The 22,232-nt window shown below is 34.9% G+C and overlaps 1 protein-coding gene across 1 annotated transcript in view; it reads left to right on the forward strand.

Moving 5' to 3' along the window:
- Nucleotides 1-17,601: 17,601 nt before the first annotated feature.
- Nucleotides 17,602-22,232, forward strand: part of LOC103707783 (CMP-sialic acid transporter 5-like) — a 36,770-nt gene continuing 32,139 nt past the window's right edge. The window contains exons 1-2 of the mRNA XM_088706985.1: nt 17,602-17,766; nt 21,231-21,347. Coding sequence (XP_088563111.1) covers nt 17,611-17,766; nt 21,231-21,347 — 273 coding nt within the window. The 5' untranslated portion in view covers nt 17,602-17,610. The remainder of the gene's footprint in view (nt 17,767-21,230; nt 21,348-22,232) is intronic.

A 22,232-nucleotide genomic window follows, 5' to 3' on the forward strand; every position in this document is an offset into this window, starting at 1 on the left:
AGATATTAGAACAAGAGTTTAAAACAAATACAAGCTTCTTAAACAAGCAGATATAACAATATAAACAAATAGAGTAAAGAGAAGAAGCCCTCAAACAAGTTTTGTAGATGAAGGAACTCGGCTTCTTCTTTACTTGACCCTCTTCTGATTTCGCACGAGGTAGAGGATCACTGACGCAGCACACAGTTGGAGAGGAAGCTTTGGGATTCACTCGGATGCTCTTCTTCTCTCTCCTTTGCTTTGAATGGCCCTTTTGTGCTTTTGGGAGGTTTCTCTTGAAATCTCTTTGAAATCTCTTCCCTATGTGTTCTCTCCCACTTCCTTAACTTCTTCCCTAGCTCTCCCCTTGATTTTATAGCTTTGGATGGCGTGGGAACAAAGATCTAGCCATTAGAGACAAAAATAGAGCCGTTGGAGTTGAGAAAAAATTAGCCGTTATGCCTCCCAGCGTGTTAGAGTCGACTCGGCTAAAGTAGGAGTCGACTCGAGCACTGTAGCACTGAAAATCAACTCTCTATTTTTTGTCTGTTTGCATTCCTGGAGTCGACCTGCAGTCTCGGAGTCGAACTCGGAGTCGACTCGAGCACTGTAGCACTGAAAATCAACTCTCTGTTTTTTGTCTGTTTGCAGTCCTGGAGTCGACCTGCAGTCTCGGAGTCGATCTCGGAGTCGACTCGAGCACTGTAGCACTGAAAATCAACTCTCTGTTTTTTGTCTGTTCTCAGTCGGAGTCGACTCGTAAAGTTACGGAGTCGACTCGAGCACTGTTCCTTGAAACTCCAGAGTGCCAGAGTCGACTCTGAACTTTCAGGAGTCGACTCGAGGACTATTCTTTTGAATCTTTCTTTGAATTTGCTCCTCCAACTTGAATCCTTTGAACTTGAAACTTGGGCCAATAAAGTGTAGCTTTCTTCCAACTTTTCTTGAGAGTTTTTGAGGTCTTCTTGTATTTTTCCAACTTGCTATGTTCCTTGCAAAACAAATTATCTTTCTTCTTGCAATACAAACATTAGTATTTATACTTCAAGGTTTTGTGATCATCAAAATCAATCTTTGGGTCATCAGTCTCCCCCTTTTTGATGATGACAAAACTTGGAGTATATGCAATATAAAATAGATTGTGTTCTAGAACTAATACATAACTAAGAGACTTCATGATAATGCTTTAGATTTAATCAACTTAACATAATCAACACATAAAGCATTATGAGCATATACTCAGATATTTCTCCCCCTTTTTGACAACATCAAAAAGGTTGCAAGATAATGAAACATTAATCACAAAGATAATGATACTCAAATATTTCTTTTTCTTATTGTACTCTGATTTTTAGTTAATGCATGTCAAATTATTGCAAGAATATGAATTATATAACTCAAGGCAATAATGTCAAAATGAGATTAATCAGCATAGATCAGAGTCAATTAAGATGATTTTAGAGCAAATTATAATGAGAGCACATCGTATGTGATTCCAAAGATAGTTTTCAAATCAAGTGTAGGTGGAACCTTTTTCAAGTTAATTCAAGGACTATCAAGACTGATATTCAAAGAAGGCACGAATGAAAATCTAACCTCTCTTCAATAATAAGTATGAAAGCTTGTTCATTTAAGATCTTTTGCCCAATATATTAAGTATTTTATCAACATGAGAGCAATTTAATTTATTTTTCAGAGTATAAGATCAAAACTTATATACTTGAAAAACATACCATCATGTTGGATCATTAATTCTTAATGACTTCAAAGTTCTTTTATGATAATAAGAGCATTGGGGCACAAATACCAAAATATGGATTCATGCAATTTTTGATACATCTTAGAGCTCTTTTAAAGACTTTCTTTTATTCCTTTAGAGAGAAACACATTTTAATATATATATAAAAATAAATTGGCACAGGATTGAAACTCTAAAGAGCAAGCCAATAAGAACTCATTAATGAATTCCAAAATAGATTTTCTAATAGAGATAGATGAATTTTAAAAAAAATAATTTTCAAAACAGTTGATTTGCCAATTAGGTGTATTTTACCATCTATAAATCTATATAGAAGTTACTTTAAATTTGTGTTCATAAGAAATACTGAAGGAAATTTAGCTCAACACATTATTCTTCCCCTCTTTCATTAAACTAGAGGCTCTTAAGATCAACTGTTTGAATTGTAATTTGGTTCATGATTGATGCATTAACCAAATAACAAGCCTCAAGGTGTATCATACAGATTTTCAGATTTAAATTTCAGATGATACATAATGGAGAGTATTAGGATCACTTCTCATTTAATATTCTTTCTCTCTCCTTTAGTTATGGATTTATGTGATTGAGCTCCATATGATCTCTCCTCCTAAAAATTTTCTTTCTCCCCCTTAATTTAACATTCCATTTAGGAGTTTAGAATTTGAAGATAATTTTCAAAAAAAATATTCAAATTGTCAATCTGGAAAGTATATATTCTATAAGTTTCAGCATATTTTCATAAGACTCAAAGTTTGAGATAAGACAACCTTTATAGAACTCATCTCAAGGTATAAGCTTATTATATAACTAAAGTAAGTTATGCAATATAAGGAGGTTCATCAAAAATCAATCCATAAAATATAAAAGATATGCATCATATGATGGTGGCTTTTGAATAAGATGTAAAATCTTGATATGTCTAAGCTCCCCCTCAAAAGATGCATTCTTCTTTAATCATTCTTTTCTTTTTGTTGAATTTCAGATGTTAATGATAAGCGTGAATAAAACTGAAATTCTATGATATTAAGAATGTAAAGTGATCTAGAGTTTTTCAAAATTTATAGCAATTACTTTTTTTCATCTTTCAAGAATAAGTTATGTTTTCTCTTAATCTTTAAGAAAATATACTGAAATATTAATCAAAAAATAATTCATTTGAAGCTCAATTTCTTTCAAAAGTAATTACATTTTCTTTCTTTTAAGAGTCATTTGAGTGAGTTAAAATATTTCTAGCTTTAGGAGTCATTCACTTTCTTTTAAAAATAGCTTTTTCTTTTAGTGATGGAAGCAACAATCATGCAGAAAGGGATATAGAAGATCATTCAAGTGAATGTTTATAGGATTTAATTTCTTACTCATAGATTCACAGCAATGTATACATGAAACATAATAAATTTTTTTAATATCAAAATAAAATCATATATTTAGAAACATTTGCTCGCAATCAAGATCATTGAAAAATACATCATTTAGACCAATTTTAGTACACTTTAAAGATAAGAAATGATATGTTTCAGATGCGTATCGGAGCAATCAACCAAGACATCAAAATTAATTCTATTTTTTCTAAGTTAAAATTTTCATTTAGGAATCATATTGAGTTATTCTCCTGAATGATGCGATCATTGAAGCATATAATTAAGGTTACAAAGATGTAACGATATAAGTATTTTTAAATTAAGTTGAAACTTTTATATAAAATCGGATTCTGAACTTCATAAAGATTTTCAAGGAGGCTTTCAAAGTTATAATTTGAGATATGTATCTTCCACATTGTAGCTCATCTTAAATCATTACGATTGAAAACACATATTTCAAACATATAAGAGCATATTCAGAATATTTATATTTAATGTGGAGTTTTGGTATGAATTTGAACATTATGTACCAAAGTTAGGCAAGTTGAAAGATAAAACAAAATCAATTCATTTTGCCTAAATAGAGATATCCTTCTCTTCTTCTTTTTACAGATTTATTCAACTTTCAGATTTTAAAGATGATTGTGAACGACAAATCTGAAATTTCTTTTCAATAATACCATAAAATAATTTTATGTAGTATTTCAAACATTCAATCAAATTATCCAAGCATGGAGTATTACAAAATATTGAGAACCCATAATTCAAAACATCATGCCACATGCAAAATATATTATGTGTTAAGTCATGCATTAAAATATTAAGAATAAGCATGTCAAGGATCAAAATCAATTCTTTTCAAATAAACTCCCCCTATTTAAATATAATCTTCCACTGATTTCATCCTTAAGGTGTGTTTCCAAGTGATTAAAACTTGACTTGATTTTTCTTATATACTTTCATTTACTTTGTCATTCATTTTCTCATTTCTTTTTGAATTTCTTTTCTTAACCAATTAACGAACATTTTGATATTGTTTTTCGTTTTTACTTTTTATTATGCTCTATACTCTATTTGCTCCCTATCCAGTGGAGTTGGAAGGGGCACGAGGTACTACCACTAGCCTCCCTCTTGTGCCGTCCCTAATATACCCTACACCGAATAGTTGGGTCAAATAGTGCCGGGTATTACCACTAGCCTCCCATTGGCACCATCCCTATGATGAGCAATATAAAAAGGTTAAAATGTTCACTTCAAACTCTCCCTATTTAAGTGTAATTAATTACGAATTTTACACCTTCCAAAAGAATGCTCACACAAGTCTCACAAATGTGCCGAATATATTATGCTTGTTTTGCTTTTCCTTAAGATTGGAGTATTTGCCTTTACTTAGATTTTACTTCTCTTGAATAATGTTCATTTTCTTTTCTTTATCTCTCTCTCTTTTTGTTATTCTCAAGTAATTTACATGAAAGAGCAGAATAAAGAAATAATCTTATGTATCATATAGATGTATATCAGCAAACAACATTTTCATTATGCTCAAGGATTCATAGCTTCTCACAAGTTATTTTAAATCAAAATTTTAAGCATAAACTTGTGTATTTCATGATTATGACATAGGCAAAGGTATATTTTAGTTTGGGCAACATGAAACAATTTCTAAAAGCATAAGTCATTCAATACATATATAGACATGATATCAAAAATTAATAATTAAAGACTATAATCATGCCATAATAAGATTTAAATTATTGACTTTGTTCAGCTAATTTATGAGAGAGGTATCTAAAACTACCGATTCATTCTGCATTCTTCAAGTCAAATACCTACTAGATTTCTTATGTGTAAACTTTTGGCTGAAGAAAGTTTCCTTTCTTGTTTGCATGTGAATGTTTATTGTATCTTATGTGGAGGTGTCCTTCAAGTTGAAAATCTCTCATTTTCTTGCTTAAGGATCGTGCATTATTAACAAAATCTTTTTCTTTCTTGAAGGAAAGTTATTAGTTTCTTCAAGATACAAAATATTCATACAATATATTTGTTAACTAGATGACTCAACATAAGATATGACAATAATTGAATGTTGAGTCACTTTACTCAAGAAATTGCCTAAATATAAGCAAGCACATGTCACTTGAACTAAAGAGATAGTTTCATTAACCAAGATGGTTCAAGGACAAGCATGTGAGGCAATAAAAAGATTCATCAAGGTCAAACAATTTCTTGTTTTCATAATCAATTTAGCTTAGATTCCATTTGCTCAAGATAATTATCAATAAGACATGCTAGCTAAGTTTTAATCAAATTATCTTAAATAGTTATTTCTATCAAAATTCATATTATGATTCATTTGTTATCAATAAAATATAATTCATTAGAGTTAGATTGAAGTCTTGCACAAGGGCACATAATGAGCATATAATCTGATCTACTAGCTGTATGATAAAATAATTATTCTATCATGCTTCAATACAGCTTTAAAAATAATAGATCTACCTTGCTCATCCTTTTCAAATTTTACAAGATGGAGTCATAGACATACCTTCTTCATGCCAATCTTCTATAGGAGTTTTCTTGTGGACTAACTTTGGTCAATGAAGATCCCCTTTTTTGTTTGTCTTAATTTGGAGTTCGAGAGAAAAATGTTAATTCATTCATCATACATATTTCAAACTCACCTTGCATGAGCTTAGTAAAATCTTCATATAAAACTTCATTAGTAGAACCAAAAATGATGTCATCAATGTATACTTTGAGCAAATAAGATATCACAAATTCTTCTTTTTGATGCATAGATTTATCACTATTACTTTCTATCAAAAAAGTTACTCAAGCTTTTATATCATGCTTTTGGTACTTGTTCCAAATCACATATTGCTTTATCATATTTGTAATGAGTGTTTTCAAATAAGATGGTTATTTTACATAGATCTCTTTTTTAATGAAATAACCACATAGGAGTGCATTTTACACATTCATTTGATAGAATATAAAGCTCATAAAGCAAGCAAATGATAATGGTGATCTTTACTTTTAATCATGCAAGAATTTCATCAAGATCTATTTCATCTTTTCTTGATTGAATCTTTTAATAGTCACCAATTTTTCTTCATTAAGTGCATTTCTGAAGAACTCAATTTGGTTCTAATTATTAACAAATTTTTAGATTTTATTGGCAAGATTTTAAATTCTATCTCTTTCAAAAATGATTTAGTTTAACTTGACCAATTATAATCTTGTTCATTCTTCTTAAGGTGTTTTAGTTTCAGATTGTTATATGTAAGCAAAGAGATTAACCATATACATATATAATCTGATATTAGTGACTTGATGAAAGATCATTAGTCTCATAAAGAATAAAATAAATTGATATTTCTACAACTAGGATCTTTTCATTGAATATTCTATATGCATTGCTTGATGAATGATATCCAAAGACAGAAGTATCTTTATCAGATTTGGCATTATTTTCATAAGAATATATCAAGCATAATATGTACGACTGAAAAATATGAAAGATATGCAATAGTTCATTTTCTATTTTTCAGAAGATCAAAAGGAGTTTTTATCAAAAATAGATCTAATAGAAACTATATGTATGACAAGCGGTGATGATAGCTTTTAACAAAAATCATTTAAGCAAATGACTATCATACAATATTGTCTTTTTCATTTCTTCAAAGATTCTATTAACCCTATTTTACTTATGGTGTTCTTGGTGTAGAAACAATTGTATTCAATATTATTTTCTGTACAAAACTTAACAAAAAATTGGTTTTCAAAACTGTGCCATGATACTTCTTTATTTTCACAATTTGCAAACCTTTTTCATTTGAACCCTTTTGTGAGTTCGTGCCAATGCAGAAAATATTTCAATTTAAGTGCCAAGAACAAAACCAATGTTAGCTTTGAGAAATTATCCACAATTACAAAATTAAGAAATTTATCTCCTAGGTTCACAATTCTAGAGATCCAAATAAGTTCTTGTGGAGAATTTTCAAGGACTATGAGATGGAAACAATGTTTTCAGATTTAGAAATGATTCTAGTTTGTTTTCCTAGATGATATGCATAGAAAACTTTGACCTTGCATAAATTAATCTAAGTAAACCAATGACAAGGTCTTTTGAGATTAAGTCCATACTAGTATGAGTTGATTTTATATGCCAAAACTAGCTTCTTTAATTTTGGTATTCATAATGCATATATCTAAAAATATACCAAGTTCACATTCTTATGCCTAAGATCAATAAAAGATAATACCATTGATAAGAACTCTCAATCATGCATATAGAAAATTCATAGAGTTATTCTAGGAGAATTGATTTACCAAATTATCCATCTATAAGTAAAGCATAATATAGAAAGATGGAGTGATTTACATATATTTTTTTTTCATACCAAAAATATCACTTATATCACAAAAATGATTAATACTTGCAAGTTATGTTTTAATCAACTAATAAAATAATTTCAATATGAGAGGATGCAAAAATTACTTATTTCATTATTTCTTTCATTTTAATCACTCTTCTTAATTACATTTTAAATTCAATTCTTTAACACGTGTCTAGAGCACCCATTGTTCAGATAACATCTTTCATTAGAACCTTGGATAGCTAGACATACTTGCTGAAAAATAATCATGTTTTCAACTTAGGAACCCAAGCTCTTTTGGATCCTTGTAGGTTAGCTATAATTGTTCCTTTTGGAACCCATATTTTCTTAATAGCTATTTTGTCCATAAATTTGCAGATTTTAGGATTACAAGGAATGTATTTCTGTATCCTCTTGTTGAATTTAACAAACATAGATCTAACATAAGTAGTAGATAAACTTTCAGTTTTCTGTTTTTGCCTTTTAGGTTCATCAAATTTGTAATGTATAGATTTAGAAACAATAGAAGAGATTTTACTTAGCTTTTGTTCCTATTTATCAGTATTATAAGAATCTGTTTTAGAATAATTAGAAACTGTTTTAACAAACATATTATTGAAAGATTTTTGGATGTACCAAGGTTCATATCCTAATCCAATTTTATCAAATTCAGCTCTTTGATTATTTATCATTAGGTTCAATTTTTCAGAACTGAAGGTAAATCTTTCAACAACAGGTTTTAATTTGTTAACTTCTTTAGTTAATCTTCTGTTATCTTCTGAAAGTAATTCATTGTTTTTCTTAAGTTTATCATGGCTTTTAGTGAGAAGTTGATTTCTTTGATTTAGTTTTTTATTTTCTTTAATTAAGATTTCAGTTTTATTAGTTAGTTTCAGTTTTTCATCTATTAGGATTTGATTTTCATTCTTCAAGTTCTTGTTCTTACAAATAAGTTTCTTATATTCTAAATACAAATCAGAAAAGGCATCATGAAGTTCATCAAATGTAAAATTGCTTTCAGTTTCAGCATGTACCTCATGTGCCATGAAGCATGGATTTGCAATATGATATTGCTCTTCTTCTACACATGATGTTTCAGATTTGTTAGTGCATTCATATTTGACTTCAAGCATATTCCATATGTCTTTAGCAGTCATGCAAGAAGATATGCAATTAAACTCATTCCTATCTAATGCACAATATAATAGGTTCATGGCTTTTAAATTTTGTTGAGCCATTTTCTCATTATGATTAGTGTTTGTGTGTGTTCCATTGACTATAATGCTCCATAAATTATAATCAAGTGATTGTATGAAAATGCGCATGCGTGCTTTCCAATGTGTATAGTTTATGCCATTAAATAGTGGAGGTGTATCAATTAATTGTCCTTCTCCTAGAAAACTATCTATTTGAGTTGTCATGATCTTTGGCTCTTGATCGTGAGATCAATAATTAATCTTAGAGCACCTGCTCTGATACCACTTGTTGCCCAAGGTGACAACCCAAGAGGGGGGGTGAATTGGATTTTCTAAAAATTATGTTCCCTAATTTTTACTTTGAATTGAATGCAGCGGAATGATAAGATGTTATTTATTTAAGCTCTAGGCAATTACAAGTAAAGCAGTAAAAAATTAAGCTAGAGCAATTATACTATGGCTTTAGGGTGTAATTGATCTAAAATTAACTTATAGTTGTATAATCAATTTTAATCTGTGTATGGTAAGAATGGAATGGAAGCTAAGCAAATTCTAAACAATCACTTATAACTCTATAAAAAACAAAGCTAGAGATATTACACAATCAAGTATGAATGTAAGGCATGAAATACAAGAGATAAGGCATCACAAACATAAAGATGTATAGTGGTTCGGTGCACCCCAGCACCTACATCCACTCTCCAAGATCTCTTGGGAATTTCACTATAATCCTCCAGATTACAGCCGGTTGTTTTACAAGCTCACAACCTAACTTGTTGTTTTCACGAGATCACAACGAACTCGATCGGTTTTCACAGGCTCACCGACTAGAACCAACCGATTGTTTTTCCGGGTTCACAATCAAACCCAGTTGGTTTTCTCCGGTTCACCAACCACAACCTTACACCGTTGGTTTTTCCTTTGGCTCACCAACAAACCTTAACCCCTTGATTCAATTCCTTGATTGAATCAAGTTACAAGATATTAGAACAAGAGTTTAAAACAAATACAAGCTTCTTAAACAAGCAGATATAACAATATAAACAAATAGAGTAAAGAGAAGAAGCCCTCAAACAAGTTTTGTAGATGAAGGAACTCGGCTTCTTCTTTACTTGACCCTCTTCTGATTTCACACGAGGTAGAGGATCACTGACGCAGCACACAGTTGGAGAGGAAGCTTTGGAATTCACTCGGATGCTCTTCTTCTCTCTCTTTTGCTTTGAATGGCCCTTTTGTGCTTTTGGGAGGTTTCTCTTGAAATCTCTTCCCTATGTGTTCTCTCCCACTTCCTTAACTTCTTCCCTAGCTCTCCCCTTGATTTTATAGCTTTGGATGGTGTGGGAACAAAGATCTAGCCATTAGAGACAAAAATAGAGCCGTTGGAGTTGAGAAAAAATTAGCCGTTATGCCTCCCAGCGTGTTAGAGTCGACTCGGCTAAAGTAGGAGTCGACTCGAGCACTGTAGCACTGAAAATCAACTCTCTATTTTTTGTCTGTTTGCATTCCTGGAGTCGACCTGCAGTCTCGGAGTCGAACTCGGAGTCGACTCGAGCACTGTAGCACTGAAAATCAACTCTCTATTTTTTGTCTGTTTGCAGTCCTGGAGTCGACCTGCAGTCTCGGAGTCGATCTCGGAGTCGACTCGAGCACTGTAGCACTGAAAATCAACTCTCTGTTTTTTGTCTGTTCTCAGTCGGAGTCGACTCGTAAAGTTACGGAGTCGACTCGAGCACTGTTCCTTGAAACTCCAGAGTGCCAGAGTCGACTCTGAACTTTCAGGAGTCGACTCGAGGACTATTCTTTTGAATCTTTCTTTGAATTTGCTCCTCCAACTTGAATCCTTTGAACTTGAAACTTGGGCCAATAAAGTGTAGCTTTCTTCCAACTTTTCTTGAGAGTTTTTGAGGTCTTCTTGTATTTTTCCAACTTGCTATGTTCCTTGCAAAACAAATTATATTTCTTCTTGCAACACAAACATTAGTATTTATACTTCAAGGTTTTGTAATCATCAAAATCAATCTTTGGGTCATCAGAAGAAGGGTGGGAGCAAGAAAAATCGAATGAAGGTCATATATAGCCTACTCCGACAACTCTGACTGGCCAACCTGGGCGGTCGGATAGCCAGATCTCGCCGCATGGCAAACTCAAAAGCTCCCCCAATAGATCTCCCCAGATCATGATATTAAAGGCTAGGGAAATCGTGATAGCCGCCTCGAAGGATGGAGCATTTACAATTGAACGCCCCGGAGCACAGGGATTAACAATTGACCCCTCGCATTCCACCCAGCAATGCGCTTCAAAGGCCGAGGCATTAACGATTGGCCTTTCGCATTCCTTCAGGCGACGCCTCGAAAGGGAGCCCGCATGTGATGCATTAAAGAGCTCCTGCAACCGCCACCACTTGGAATGATGTGGCAGTTTAAACCCTCGGAGCTCGGCTCGAAAAAGCCCGACCTGAAGCCATCAGCCCCAGTATGCAAGTGTGCCCTGCTCGGCGTGTATATCTTCACGGACACCTGGAAAATATTCAGGACGAACGATGGTTCAACTACTTCCTTCGTCCGGGCTAAAAGACAACCCGAACTCAAAAGTCGGGGGCAAATGATGGGGGAAAAATGGATCGTCCTACTCCGGCGCGGGACCACTCCATCCCAGCCAAGCAGATCTCAGCACTGACCAGGCCAGACCTCGGTCCTACTGGGAGTTAGTCTGACCTTGGACCTCACCGAAGGACGAGCCGACCTCGGCCAGATTTCTTTGCTAACACGACCAGCAGCAGCCTCTTCTAGTATCTATAATGACACCCCTCGAGTTGGGCTCAGGGGCCCCGCGTTGTGTCGACTAGAAGCTCGGCTCGCGCGACTGTAGGTATCTATAATGACGCTGGGCTCGAGGCGCTCTGCGGCGTCGACCGTGGGCTCGGCTCGCGCGACCTCAGGTACCTCCAATGACGCTTGGGGCGTCCTGTAGACCCCAAAACTGAGGAGGCTAGTCCGACCTCCGCGCTCACCGCACCAACCTCACCGCCATGACATGCCGACCAAGGATCGTACCTTGCCGCACATGTGAAGGGCCATATCTTGCTGCACTTATCAAGGGTCATATCTTGCCGTATCCGTCAAAGGTCATATTCCGCCGCACTTGTCGACATACGCCACCTCCAACTATTGGCCAGCTGGTCACTTCTCCGCCAGAGACTCTAGGTAACAACCGCCACCCTGACCCCATAAGAAAGAGGAAGGGGAAGACCCAAACGGTATGTTCTTCAACAAGCCTTGACCAGCTTTCAGTAAGCCATTATAGGCGGTCTAGAGCTAGAAGAGACCAAGAAGGCACTCAGAAAGCTCCCCCCACAAAAAAGGCCCGGCTAACTTAGATATCAGAGGACCTTCGCCGGAATTTCCAACCAAAACTTTGTGCAGGTACACTAGAGCCCAGGAGGTGGTACTTCTTCTCTGTCCCAGTCGGCAGCTCCCTGACTCTTCCGGTGTGATCACCCTCGAGCCAAATTCGAACCACAACAATAATAATTCCAAACAAAATCATTCTGCTAAACACATATTTCAGCCCATAACTAGTTTAAACTCATCTTGGCACATCAATTAGAGGTTTTTGAATACCAAATGTTGAGCATCTATATGTAACCCTCGTATGATGTTTCAATGTCTCAAACAAGTTTCAAGAATGAAATATTTTCAGCCATCCGATTCTTTTCTGGTTCCAAGAGTAACATCCATATCGCAGTGTATCTTGTAAAACTTCTTGTGAATAACTGTTTAATGGGAGAAATTGTCTAGAAGTATTGCCTAAAAGTGAAATGGTTTTCTCAACACCTAGGTAACTGTACATCACATTCTAAAGGATTTTAATATAATTCAACTGAGTTTGCTATTCTTTACCATTTGTATGGATCTTGCACTGATTTGATAGAAATCCATCACAAATATATAAAATCTTCTTCTAGCAGTTTTCTCAGCACCATTTGCCAGATATCTTATCAGGTTTGATATAATTCAATTAGTGTGCTACTTTACTTCTGGTTTCTATTTTAGCCGCTTATTCCAATACTGCTTCCCTATTCTTGCAAATTGCTACTCTCATAACAGGGATATCTGCTATGAGGAAAATTAAAATGCCAAATTCCTGGATTTATTTCTGGCAGTTCAGTTATAAGAACTTATGAGCATGTAACATTGTTTCATTAGTTTGTACTCCTAAAGACTCTTTTGGCGTTTTAGCAAAAAAAAAAAAAAAAAGACTCCCTCGGCGCTGTCAATTTTTTTTTTCTTCTATTTTTCTCCCCAGTGGACTTCCTTTTTCTATCAAGATAACCGTTATCTCATTTGTTTCTTCATTTAGGCAACAGAAGAAAATGGAACTATAGATTTTTCTAAGATTTCTTTCTTGTAAGTTGCAGAAAATTGGACATGACTGCAATGGTCCAACTTTGGCATCTGCAAAGCTTCTCTACCACCATATTCTGCTTTTTAGGTCAAAAGATTCATCGAGATATTATTACGTGCGCTTTGTACATCAAAAATTTGGCAGATTTTGGTGAGATAATATCTGCAGGGAATAGAAGGAAGATATATGTCCGAAGGCTGGAATTGAATGCCAAGAGGAGTTTAATCTTTTACCCTGGAGAAACTTAGAGCACAAGTGATGGATGTATCCCTATGGCATGGGCATTAAATTATCAGCCCATTGAAAAACAAAATGAACTCTATCTTTTAGCTATTTCCTTGGGGCAAATTTCAAGGCTTACTATAAAGAAGGATGTGAAAATTTTCAAATTTTTCAGCTCCGAGGTTTTGCCATGTTCCTAATATGTGAGGTTGGATGTTGTGGAGAATGCAAGTCCCCATCAAGTTAATTTACAATGCTGCATCCATTCTCGTGTGTGGTTTTCTAAAAGTGATTTGGGGAGTTTCATACAAGCCCTGGGAAGTAGGTGATGCTGGCAATGTGACTTCAAAAGAGCAAAAAGGTGCAATGGGGCACCGTTTTTTGATCGATCTTCAGTTAGTCCAGCTGGGTTTGATTATCAATAATTACTTTGAGAGCTTGCACCGGAGGAATCTAGGTCTCATCGTACTGTGATTGCTGCTCGGAGGAGGTTGAGCCTAGTGAACATGTTCTCCTCCAGCATCCAAAAGCTCGCTAAGTATGAGGCATGGATGCAATTCCTCGTATCTTTTAAGGCCCCATCTGGGGGAGCTTTTGAAGAGCCAAAAAGCACCAAAAGCATTTTTAGATGAAATGGGGATGTTTGGTAAAAATTTCGGAAAGCTGTTTTAGCATTCTCAGAAAACTAAAAACAGCTTTTTGGGAGAAGCTCCATTTAGGAGCTCGTCAGAAAAGCACCTTTAGGCACGCCAGAAAGTTGTTTTTATAATTAAAATACCCGTGATAAAATATAACAATTACACAAAATATTTATTTATAATTTTAAAAATCTGCAGGAGGGTGAAAAATTAATTTACACTAATAATTATAATATTTTATAACTTTATTATTGTATTATATTATAAATATAATATTATATTACATTATACCATAATATATTGATATGTTATATTAAATAGTTTAATATTTTATTAAATTATTATGCTATAGTATACAATATTATATTACTATATTATAATAATATTATATTACATTATAGTAATATTATACTATATCATATATTTATATATTAATACATATTATATTTTATTATATTTTGTTGTATAATACTATGCAATATCCTTTACAGTTATTTTGTTATACCAAAAATACTTTCTTAGTTTGTTTACCAAACACATGTTAAAGTGCCACAACATTTTAGAAATGTAGTTACCAAATAGCAAACAACTTTTTATAAAAGCTCTACTTCAGAAAGCTCTACTTTCAAAAGCTCTACCGCTAACAGCTTGCCCAAAGAGGGCTTAAGACTGATATACATTGTTGACCGTATTGTGATTGTTGCTTGATGAAGGTCTCACCATGCTATTTGAGAGAAAATGTTAAGATTGATATATATTATTGATCTCTTTTTTTTGCTATCAATTTGAACTTTTGGGATCAATTGGTTGGTTAATAAAAATTAACCACTTAGCTTGTAGAAACATCTACCATCTCACCAAATATTGTGCTACAACTCAATAAAAAATTTAATTTTCATTGAGTGCATAGAAGTTAGAAATTAAATGAAGGAGGAAGCTTTAAAAGGTCAATCAAGTATAAGCTAACTTCATTGCTTTCCAGTTAATTATGTTTATCAAGCTAATTGTTGCCATGCCAATAATATCCTCTTTAATTCCTCCCTCTCTTTCTCTCTCTCTTTCTCCCCCTCCCTTCTGCCTCCGTAGAAGAGAAATTGTAGCTTACACGGGAGATAATTGCAACGGCCTGGGAGTGATTTACTTCTATCCCTTTTAATCTAAAACTACAATTCCTACATGTTGAATGTTGGTTGGAAGTTATATTAAAGATATCATAAATATGTACCACATACCCACTTTACAGAACTATAGAAGGTGGCCAGCAGCGGATCATGTCCATGCTGATATTTTCTATAAAGTTTTTCTTTTTTTGATATTTGGTATTTAACATCCAATATCTTCCCCAAGTAAGACAGTTGGACTTGGCGCCTCTTCTTTATAGAAATTTTAACATGCAAAATTATCAATGTCCTACCAGAGCAAAAATGATAGACCCAAGCATCCAAAACCATTTTCTTATACAATGCGAATATACGCATATTACCAAATTAGTTATTAGGTCATTTAGTCAGAACATGATGTTATGCAACTTTGGATCAACAAGCCAGACCTGCAAGCAGGATCCATAAGCATCAAGCCTCCCAATAAATTCCAATTTAGGGCTAAATCAAGATACAAATCACCATGTATAATCCATGAGAGACCGGTGTCTCTTTATCTCGTCTATCCTTTCTCTAGAAATACATATTATTTTTTTTCTCTCCAGCAAACACTATCACACCAAGTTCGGGTTGTATGTTTCGCACGAAGGAATATTTTTTTTTTTTTTGTGACATCAATCATTCCGAGATCTTTGCAGATAAATAAAAAAAATTAGAATGCTTTAAATTTGTGCTGGATACAATTGTTAAGAAACTTAAGATACAAATAATTAATAAAAAAATCTTCGAAGCTTGTTTGAAAATACGAGGTCAAATCAATCTCCTACCCCTACATACCACCCTTGATAAGACCATTTCTTGTAGCTCCCACTAAATTCTAAATTCAGCGTATCATTTTATTTTCTCTCAATGCCAACTGGATTCAAAAACCAAAGTACATTCGCGGGATCCTTTTCCTCCCACCAACGAAACAACGTACAAATTTCAGTGATGTTCTAACTACTTGTATCCTCCACATGTTAGCAAAGTTCCTGCACGTCCCAATTCAGGAAACAGCCGAGCGGACAACAGGTTATCCAGCATCTATCACTCACCCCCGCAGTCCGCCCGTTCTTCCCGCCCGTTACTCGGCTACCCGGCTAATTCTAAACAACACCCGCATCCGCAAATGCCATAATCGCCCCCAAGTTATCATAAAATAACATATGTATCCTCAATTGCTTGGATGGGACAAACAAGAAGTCAGGGGCAGTATCGGTATTTCACTGTTCTCATCGTCCGCACCAAAGGGGAAGAGGCGCATGCGAAGCCCGTTGTGTAAATTTCAAGCAATATAGAGACAGCGGCAAATCCCAGCTATAAATAATCCCCCTCATATCTCTCTGCTCCGCTTCTCATAGCTTGGGATATTCCCTACCAGATCTCCTTCCTGTCTCTCTCTCTCTCTCTCTCCCCCCACTTCGTCGGTCTCATTTCCTCTCCAAGAACCTCCCCGCCGGCGGCGGAGATCTCCGGCCAGATCCGAGACGGCGGCGGGGCGGCGCTGCGAGCCGGCCCCTCTCCGGGCCGCAGTATTCCGGTTCCGGCGATCTGGGATTGAATCCTAGCGGAGGATCGAGGTGGGTTTTGGAATTCCGGTTGAACTGGATCTCCTTTCTTTTCAGGCGTGCTTGGATCCCGTTGCGTAGGTGGTCTTTGATCTAGATCTGGCATTTAATTTCTTTTACTTAGATTATTTCGGGCTGTGGTCTGTTACTTGCTTGAAAATTTTCGGCTTTTGCTTGTTTATTTATTTACCTTTTGTTTTCCTTATATTTTATAATCTTATTTCTTTGAATAGGTTAAGAAAAATTTAATCAGAATATTAATTAACTTATTTTGAGTACAAAGAAAAAGAATTCTAGTTTTTCTCAGATTGCTGGTTGTGTTATTTGGCATGTCATCTGATATTTGCTGCCTGGTTGATCTTTGAAAGCGATTTGAATTATTGGTTTTGCTCGTTGGTTTCCACTTTTAATCCACTTATATATATACGTATGTATGTATATGTATATATAATTTGTGGGAATCGGTTCAATCTGGCTCTTCGGTTTGTTTTGTCCCTTGCTAGAGAAGAGCAAAACTTGCGTCAAAAGTTTTCTTTTCTTTCCTGTGTCTGGACTCTTTCCAAGCCTAAGGGAGTTCTAGACTTTTGCATGTGATGCATAAGCTTATATTGCAACTAATAAGACAGAAGAGTCTACCTGCCAACTGGCACTAAGGTTTTATGGCAAGCCCTTCTCTCTATATTTGTTTTCACTAAGAATTTCTCACCACATTCTATTGGGTCGATATTGGTCATAATTTTTTCTAGTTCTTCATTAGGGGATTTTCGACCTAGTGTAGTGCTTTAAATACAACCCCATAGTTGATGGGAAAAGGCTTGGGTGATGTCGATGATCTTAAATGTTCTTTCCATTTGGTAATTCTAATTAGTTCTTTTATCACTGAAGCTTCAAATTGTCAACATTTTACTATTGTAGTTACGTCTGACAAACTTAACAAAGGAATCTGGTTTGAACTGCCATAGAACGGGATGATAGAATGCAGTGTCTGTCATTCCAAATTGGTATCCCCAACAAGCAAAACAGTGTCAAGGGCGTATGTTACACATAGGAGCGAGATATCATCAAAATATCATGCTCTCAATGTTCTTCTCGTTGTTGGCGATTGCATCTTGGTCGGCTTCCAGGTAATTTGTATTAATGTGTTAGATCTAAATATTATCTCTTGATGTTTCACATAATGTCTTAAAATTTTATAGTATATGCGTAGATTTTTCAAAAGTGAATCAAACTTGTTAATGAAGAGCCAAAGATGCCAATGCAAGTCCATGAGTTCTAAAATTGACCCCTTACATGATAACCTGCTAAGACATCTTAAGTTATTCCAGCACCGTGCTCTCATCATGGGAGAATTGTAGAGTTGTGTAAAAATTTGGATATATCCAATTGGAGTTGGTACTCGTGTTAGTTTTAGCTATGTGCTCCAGGATAAATCTGATGTTCCCTTTAAATCTGCATATAAAATAAAAAAAAATGTGGTTTTGAGTTTTGACTTTTAACCTTGCTTGGATCTTGATATGTGTAATGTTTCAAGATCTTGGATATGTATATGGCATCTATTTATAGACATAATACACATAAGTTCATCTCATGCAGATTTGAGCAGAAAAATGTATAAATAAAAACAAAAAAAAATGGTTTTGAGTTTAGACTTTTAAACTTGCTTGGATATTGATATGTGTAATGTTTCAAGATCTTGGCTATGTATATGACATCTATTTATAGACATAATACACATAATTTCATCTCATGCAGATTGAAGCAGAAAAATGTGTGCGCTTTTAGGTTTCTGATATGAGTGCAGACATCCATATGTACATATGATAAACATAACTACATCAAGCTATAACCTTCATTGGAGTACATATTGATAAGCTAGTCATTATTTTTCTAAACAAATGGACTTGTTTGTTACAAGTTGGCATAAGCCTACAAGAAAGGTACACCAGGCACCTTGAGCAACATATGTACAAAACATCTTGATAATCCATATTTATCAACATTGAATATGATTATTGCTCATAATTGATCGGACTTGGTATCTGGTTACAGCGGATATAGTTATTTTTCCCTTTTAGTTTGCATTTATATATTTTTAATCAGCCTTACTTGGTATTAATTTCAAGATTTGAATGATGTCCATCTTCAAATTTGCAAACTAAACAAACATGACTATGAATATGCATTTATATGATTTGCATTTGCTTTCTTTGCATCCTAAGCCAAAGGGTGAAAAGGCATAATGCTGACTCAATTTGCACTAAACACATTATGAAGCAAAATTTACAATCTCAATATTGGAACCCATAATGTTATTATGTTGGTACAACGTCAGTATGCCCGATACAAGGATCAGTTTGGCATACCGACTCTTAGTATGTCTCCCGTACTGAGTATTAGCTATGGTACAATACATCCAGTCTGGGGCGATATGCACCAGTATGGTGAACCTTGTTTTGAAGTTGCCCTTTCAAGATGCACGATAATATACAGCTACTTTAACACTTAGTTGATCTTATCTCACATTAGGAATACAACATGGTATTATGTGGAATATAGTGCGGCATGTTGCATGCCATGGGTTGGCATGAGTTTCATCTAGGTCTGGTTTGGAAGTTGGTTCTGTCGAGTTGAACATGAATTGATTTTGATCTGGTCATGTTGATTGATGTCAGCTTAGGGCTTCACCACTCATGATGATATGTGGATAGTGCTCTCCTCCGAGTTGGCAGCAAGGCACCCTTTATCATGTGCATATGACTTCATGTTTGCTTGACACTTGTGGGCTCGAGTGAGGTATGTGCACATGAACTAGAACGCCAAAGCTAACTCTTACACATGGTTTCATCAGGATTTGACATATTCAGGTAAGGTTTCTTTTGATGTTTTGCTTGTGTGAACTTGTTGGGGGGTCTGACTTTTGTATGGTCTAATGACAATTAAACTACCCTCCTTCTTTGTTAGTGGGACTTCAAACCAACTATTTAACAAGGGAGCTTTTGGCCAACATGGGTAGGCAGATGTCTTGGGTGTTTGTAGTGATAATGATAACCTAAGACGTAGCACCTCTCTTGCAGTCAACTTATTTTGTCAACAAAGAGTTGTTTGAGCTCAAAATTAGGTACGAACATCCCCATATATCATCACCATTGTGCTCATAATCTTGATCATTTGCAATCATCAAGCAGTTGAGTTGTGGCAGTGAATGACATGTTTGACAACAAGAAGATGTGCTTTAAATTGAGAACTCAATCAGGGAGTTGCAATGCCAAAACTTGACCAACTGGTACCTGAAACGGTATCAGTATGTTACCGATTCGGTATGGTACGGTGAGGATGGCAGGGTACATGCCTGTAGTGAGACAGGTTCTTGTTAACCCTGCTGCATTTTCTCTCTTTATGACTTTCTTAATTCTTGTTAGAACAAATATGATCATGAACAATCCCTGTCTCCTAAAAGATCCAGTCACAAAGGACTATCAGTCGATCTATCAAGCCTAGATCATTTAGAACCCTAAACTGGTAGACTGACCTTATAAATTTTGAGACAATCTAGGATCAAACCTTGCAATGCCATAAATGAACAATTCTCCTAGCATTTTAATCATCTTTTAAGTAAAGTTTTCCCTCAAAACCTTTATCTGCTGATTTTGATTTTCCCCTTTAATTGGCTCCTCCATTTGTCTCTCCATTATAATGTCCCTTATTCTCCTTACCTTCTATGCTTCTTAAAGTCCGCTTACGGTTTATTTTCAATGCAGACTTGTGCAGATATGATCAGATATTAATTTTGTCCTTACGAAACTTCATTCGTAAACCCCAACCCTGTAGATCAAAGCCTGTATTCTCAGTCTTTGCTCTCTTTATCTTTCTCTCTATTTCTCTCCCTTTCTTGCTCTGTCTTCTTATCTTCTATAGATGTCTCCTTACAAGATCTAGACACAGATTGTTCCACAGCATATGAATTACGCCTAGATTCTTCCATAGAGCCTTTATAACATGGAGCAATGCTCTATATTCGATTATAAAAGTTCTGGATAATGATGATGATGCATATGCTCAATTATTTATCATTGATTTTTCTTTAATGTGCGAAAGATAATCAAGACAATGTTCTGAAAATGCTCCCTAGATTGGTGACGTCCGATGGGGCTTTTGCATAATTGGGATGAGCTATCCTGGTTCATGAGAGAAGTGGCCACATGCCAATTTGAAAATATGCAAAATGACCTTTTGGAAGGGTTATGCATTATCAGTTATAAAGTAACAAACATTTCAGATCCTCCACTTCAATGGTGTTGGATGCTTATATTAATTTTTATTAATTTATCTTCTATAATTATTGGTAGCCTTTTTTTTAAAAAAAATACTTTTTGATACAGAATGCTCAAAGGCTGATTTATAACTAGGTCTGTGTATCTTATTCTCATTTGACTGTTACTTTCTGTGCTAGGTCTGTTTATGCTTTTAAAAAAAACATTCAGCACTTTTTAAAACATGGATCTTTCCCAAGCAAAGGACAATATTTTGTTAAAAAAATAGTGTACCTGCAACTTGACAGTGTTTGATGTGCTTTTCTGTTTTATTGCAGCCTATTTTAGTTTACATGTCCAAAGTGGATGGGAGCTTTAAGTTTAGTCCTGTCAGTGTTAACTTTCTAACTGAGGTTGCAAAGGTTTTCTTTGCCATCGTCATGCTTTTATTCCAGGTTTGTTTATATATGCTTGTGCTTCAATTTTTGTAGTTGTATTTGTTTCTTGATCTCTTATATTGTAACATTCCATCAGCTAACCTTTGGATATCTGCACCACATTTTGATATACAAATTAATACATATTGGAGTATTAACTAAATTGAAGGTAGTGTGTAGCATGCGAATATTTAATGAAAAAATAATTTGATTTGGTCTCTGTTTTAGCTTTGGCTGCATGCTGTATATCCATACTTGAACTTATGTCTAGATGCTAGGTGTCTGTTAAATTCAAAATCTTGATAGTTCACAATTGCTTTGTAATCCTTGATTTTGAGATCTTGGTACTTAGATATGTTATCTATGTTTAAATACACTAAACATTTTGTTTTTTATGCTCTGTTTCCTTAAAATACTAATATGCAATGTTTGCCTCTTTTGGTTCACCTGCTGTTTTGAATTCCTCTATGAGGTTCATGTACTAGACATCTTCTCTGCCTAGTTGGCTGTACCATGGTTGTTGCATTCTGTGTCTTCAAGCAGCTCTGTGAGAACCTTTCTAAGGATTAATTGTGTCATCAGCTGCAAGGTTCAGATTTGCATATCATTTCATATCTAGAAGTCTAAATGGAGCTTTGCACAACGCAGTAGACCAAATGCTTGCATGCTCATACACACATTAGAAGACATAACCAAACAATGTTGCACTTAAGATGCCCATCAGGAAAATATTTTTTTAGACTGTTACAGATTCTTTTATAAGTATGGGGGATGTGCAAGGACATTTAAATTACCTAAACCATCCATACAACATGAATAAAATAGTCAAGCTAGCCTTCAATTTCCCGTAACTTAAATTGTTCTCCCCCAGAATAGACTGCTCCTTGCTTTTTATGTTCTGTT

This window comes from Phoenix dactylifera, chromosome 11, assembly GCF_051530095.1.
Source record: "Phoenix dactylifera cultivar Ajwa chromosome 11, Ajwa_hap1_PhDact_Kaust_v1.1, whole genome shotgun sequence".
NCBI lineage: Eukaryota > Viridiplantae > Streptophyta > Magnoliopsida > Arecales > Arecaceae > Phoenix > Phoenix dactylifera.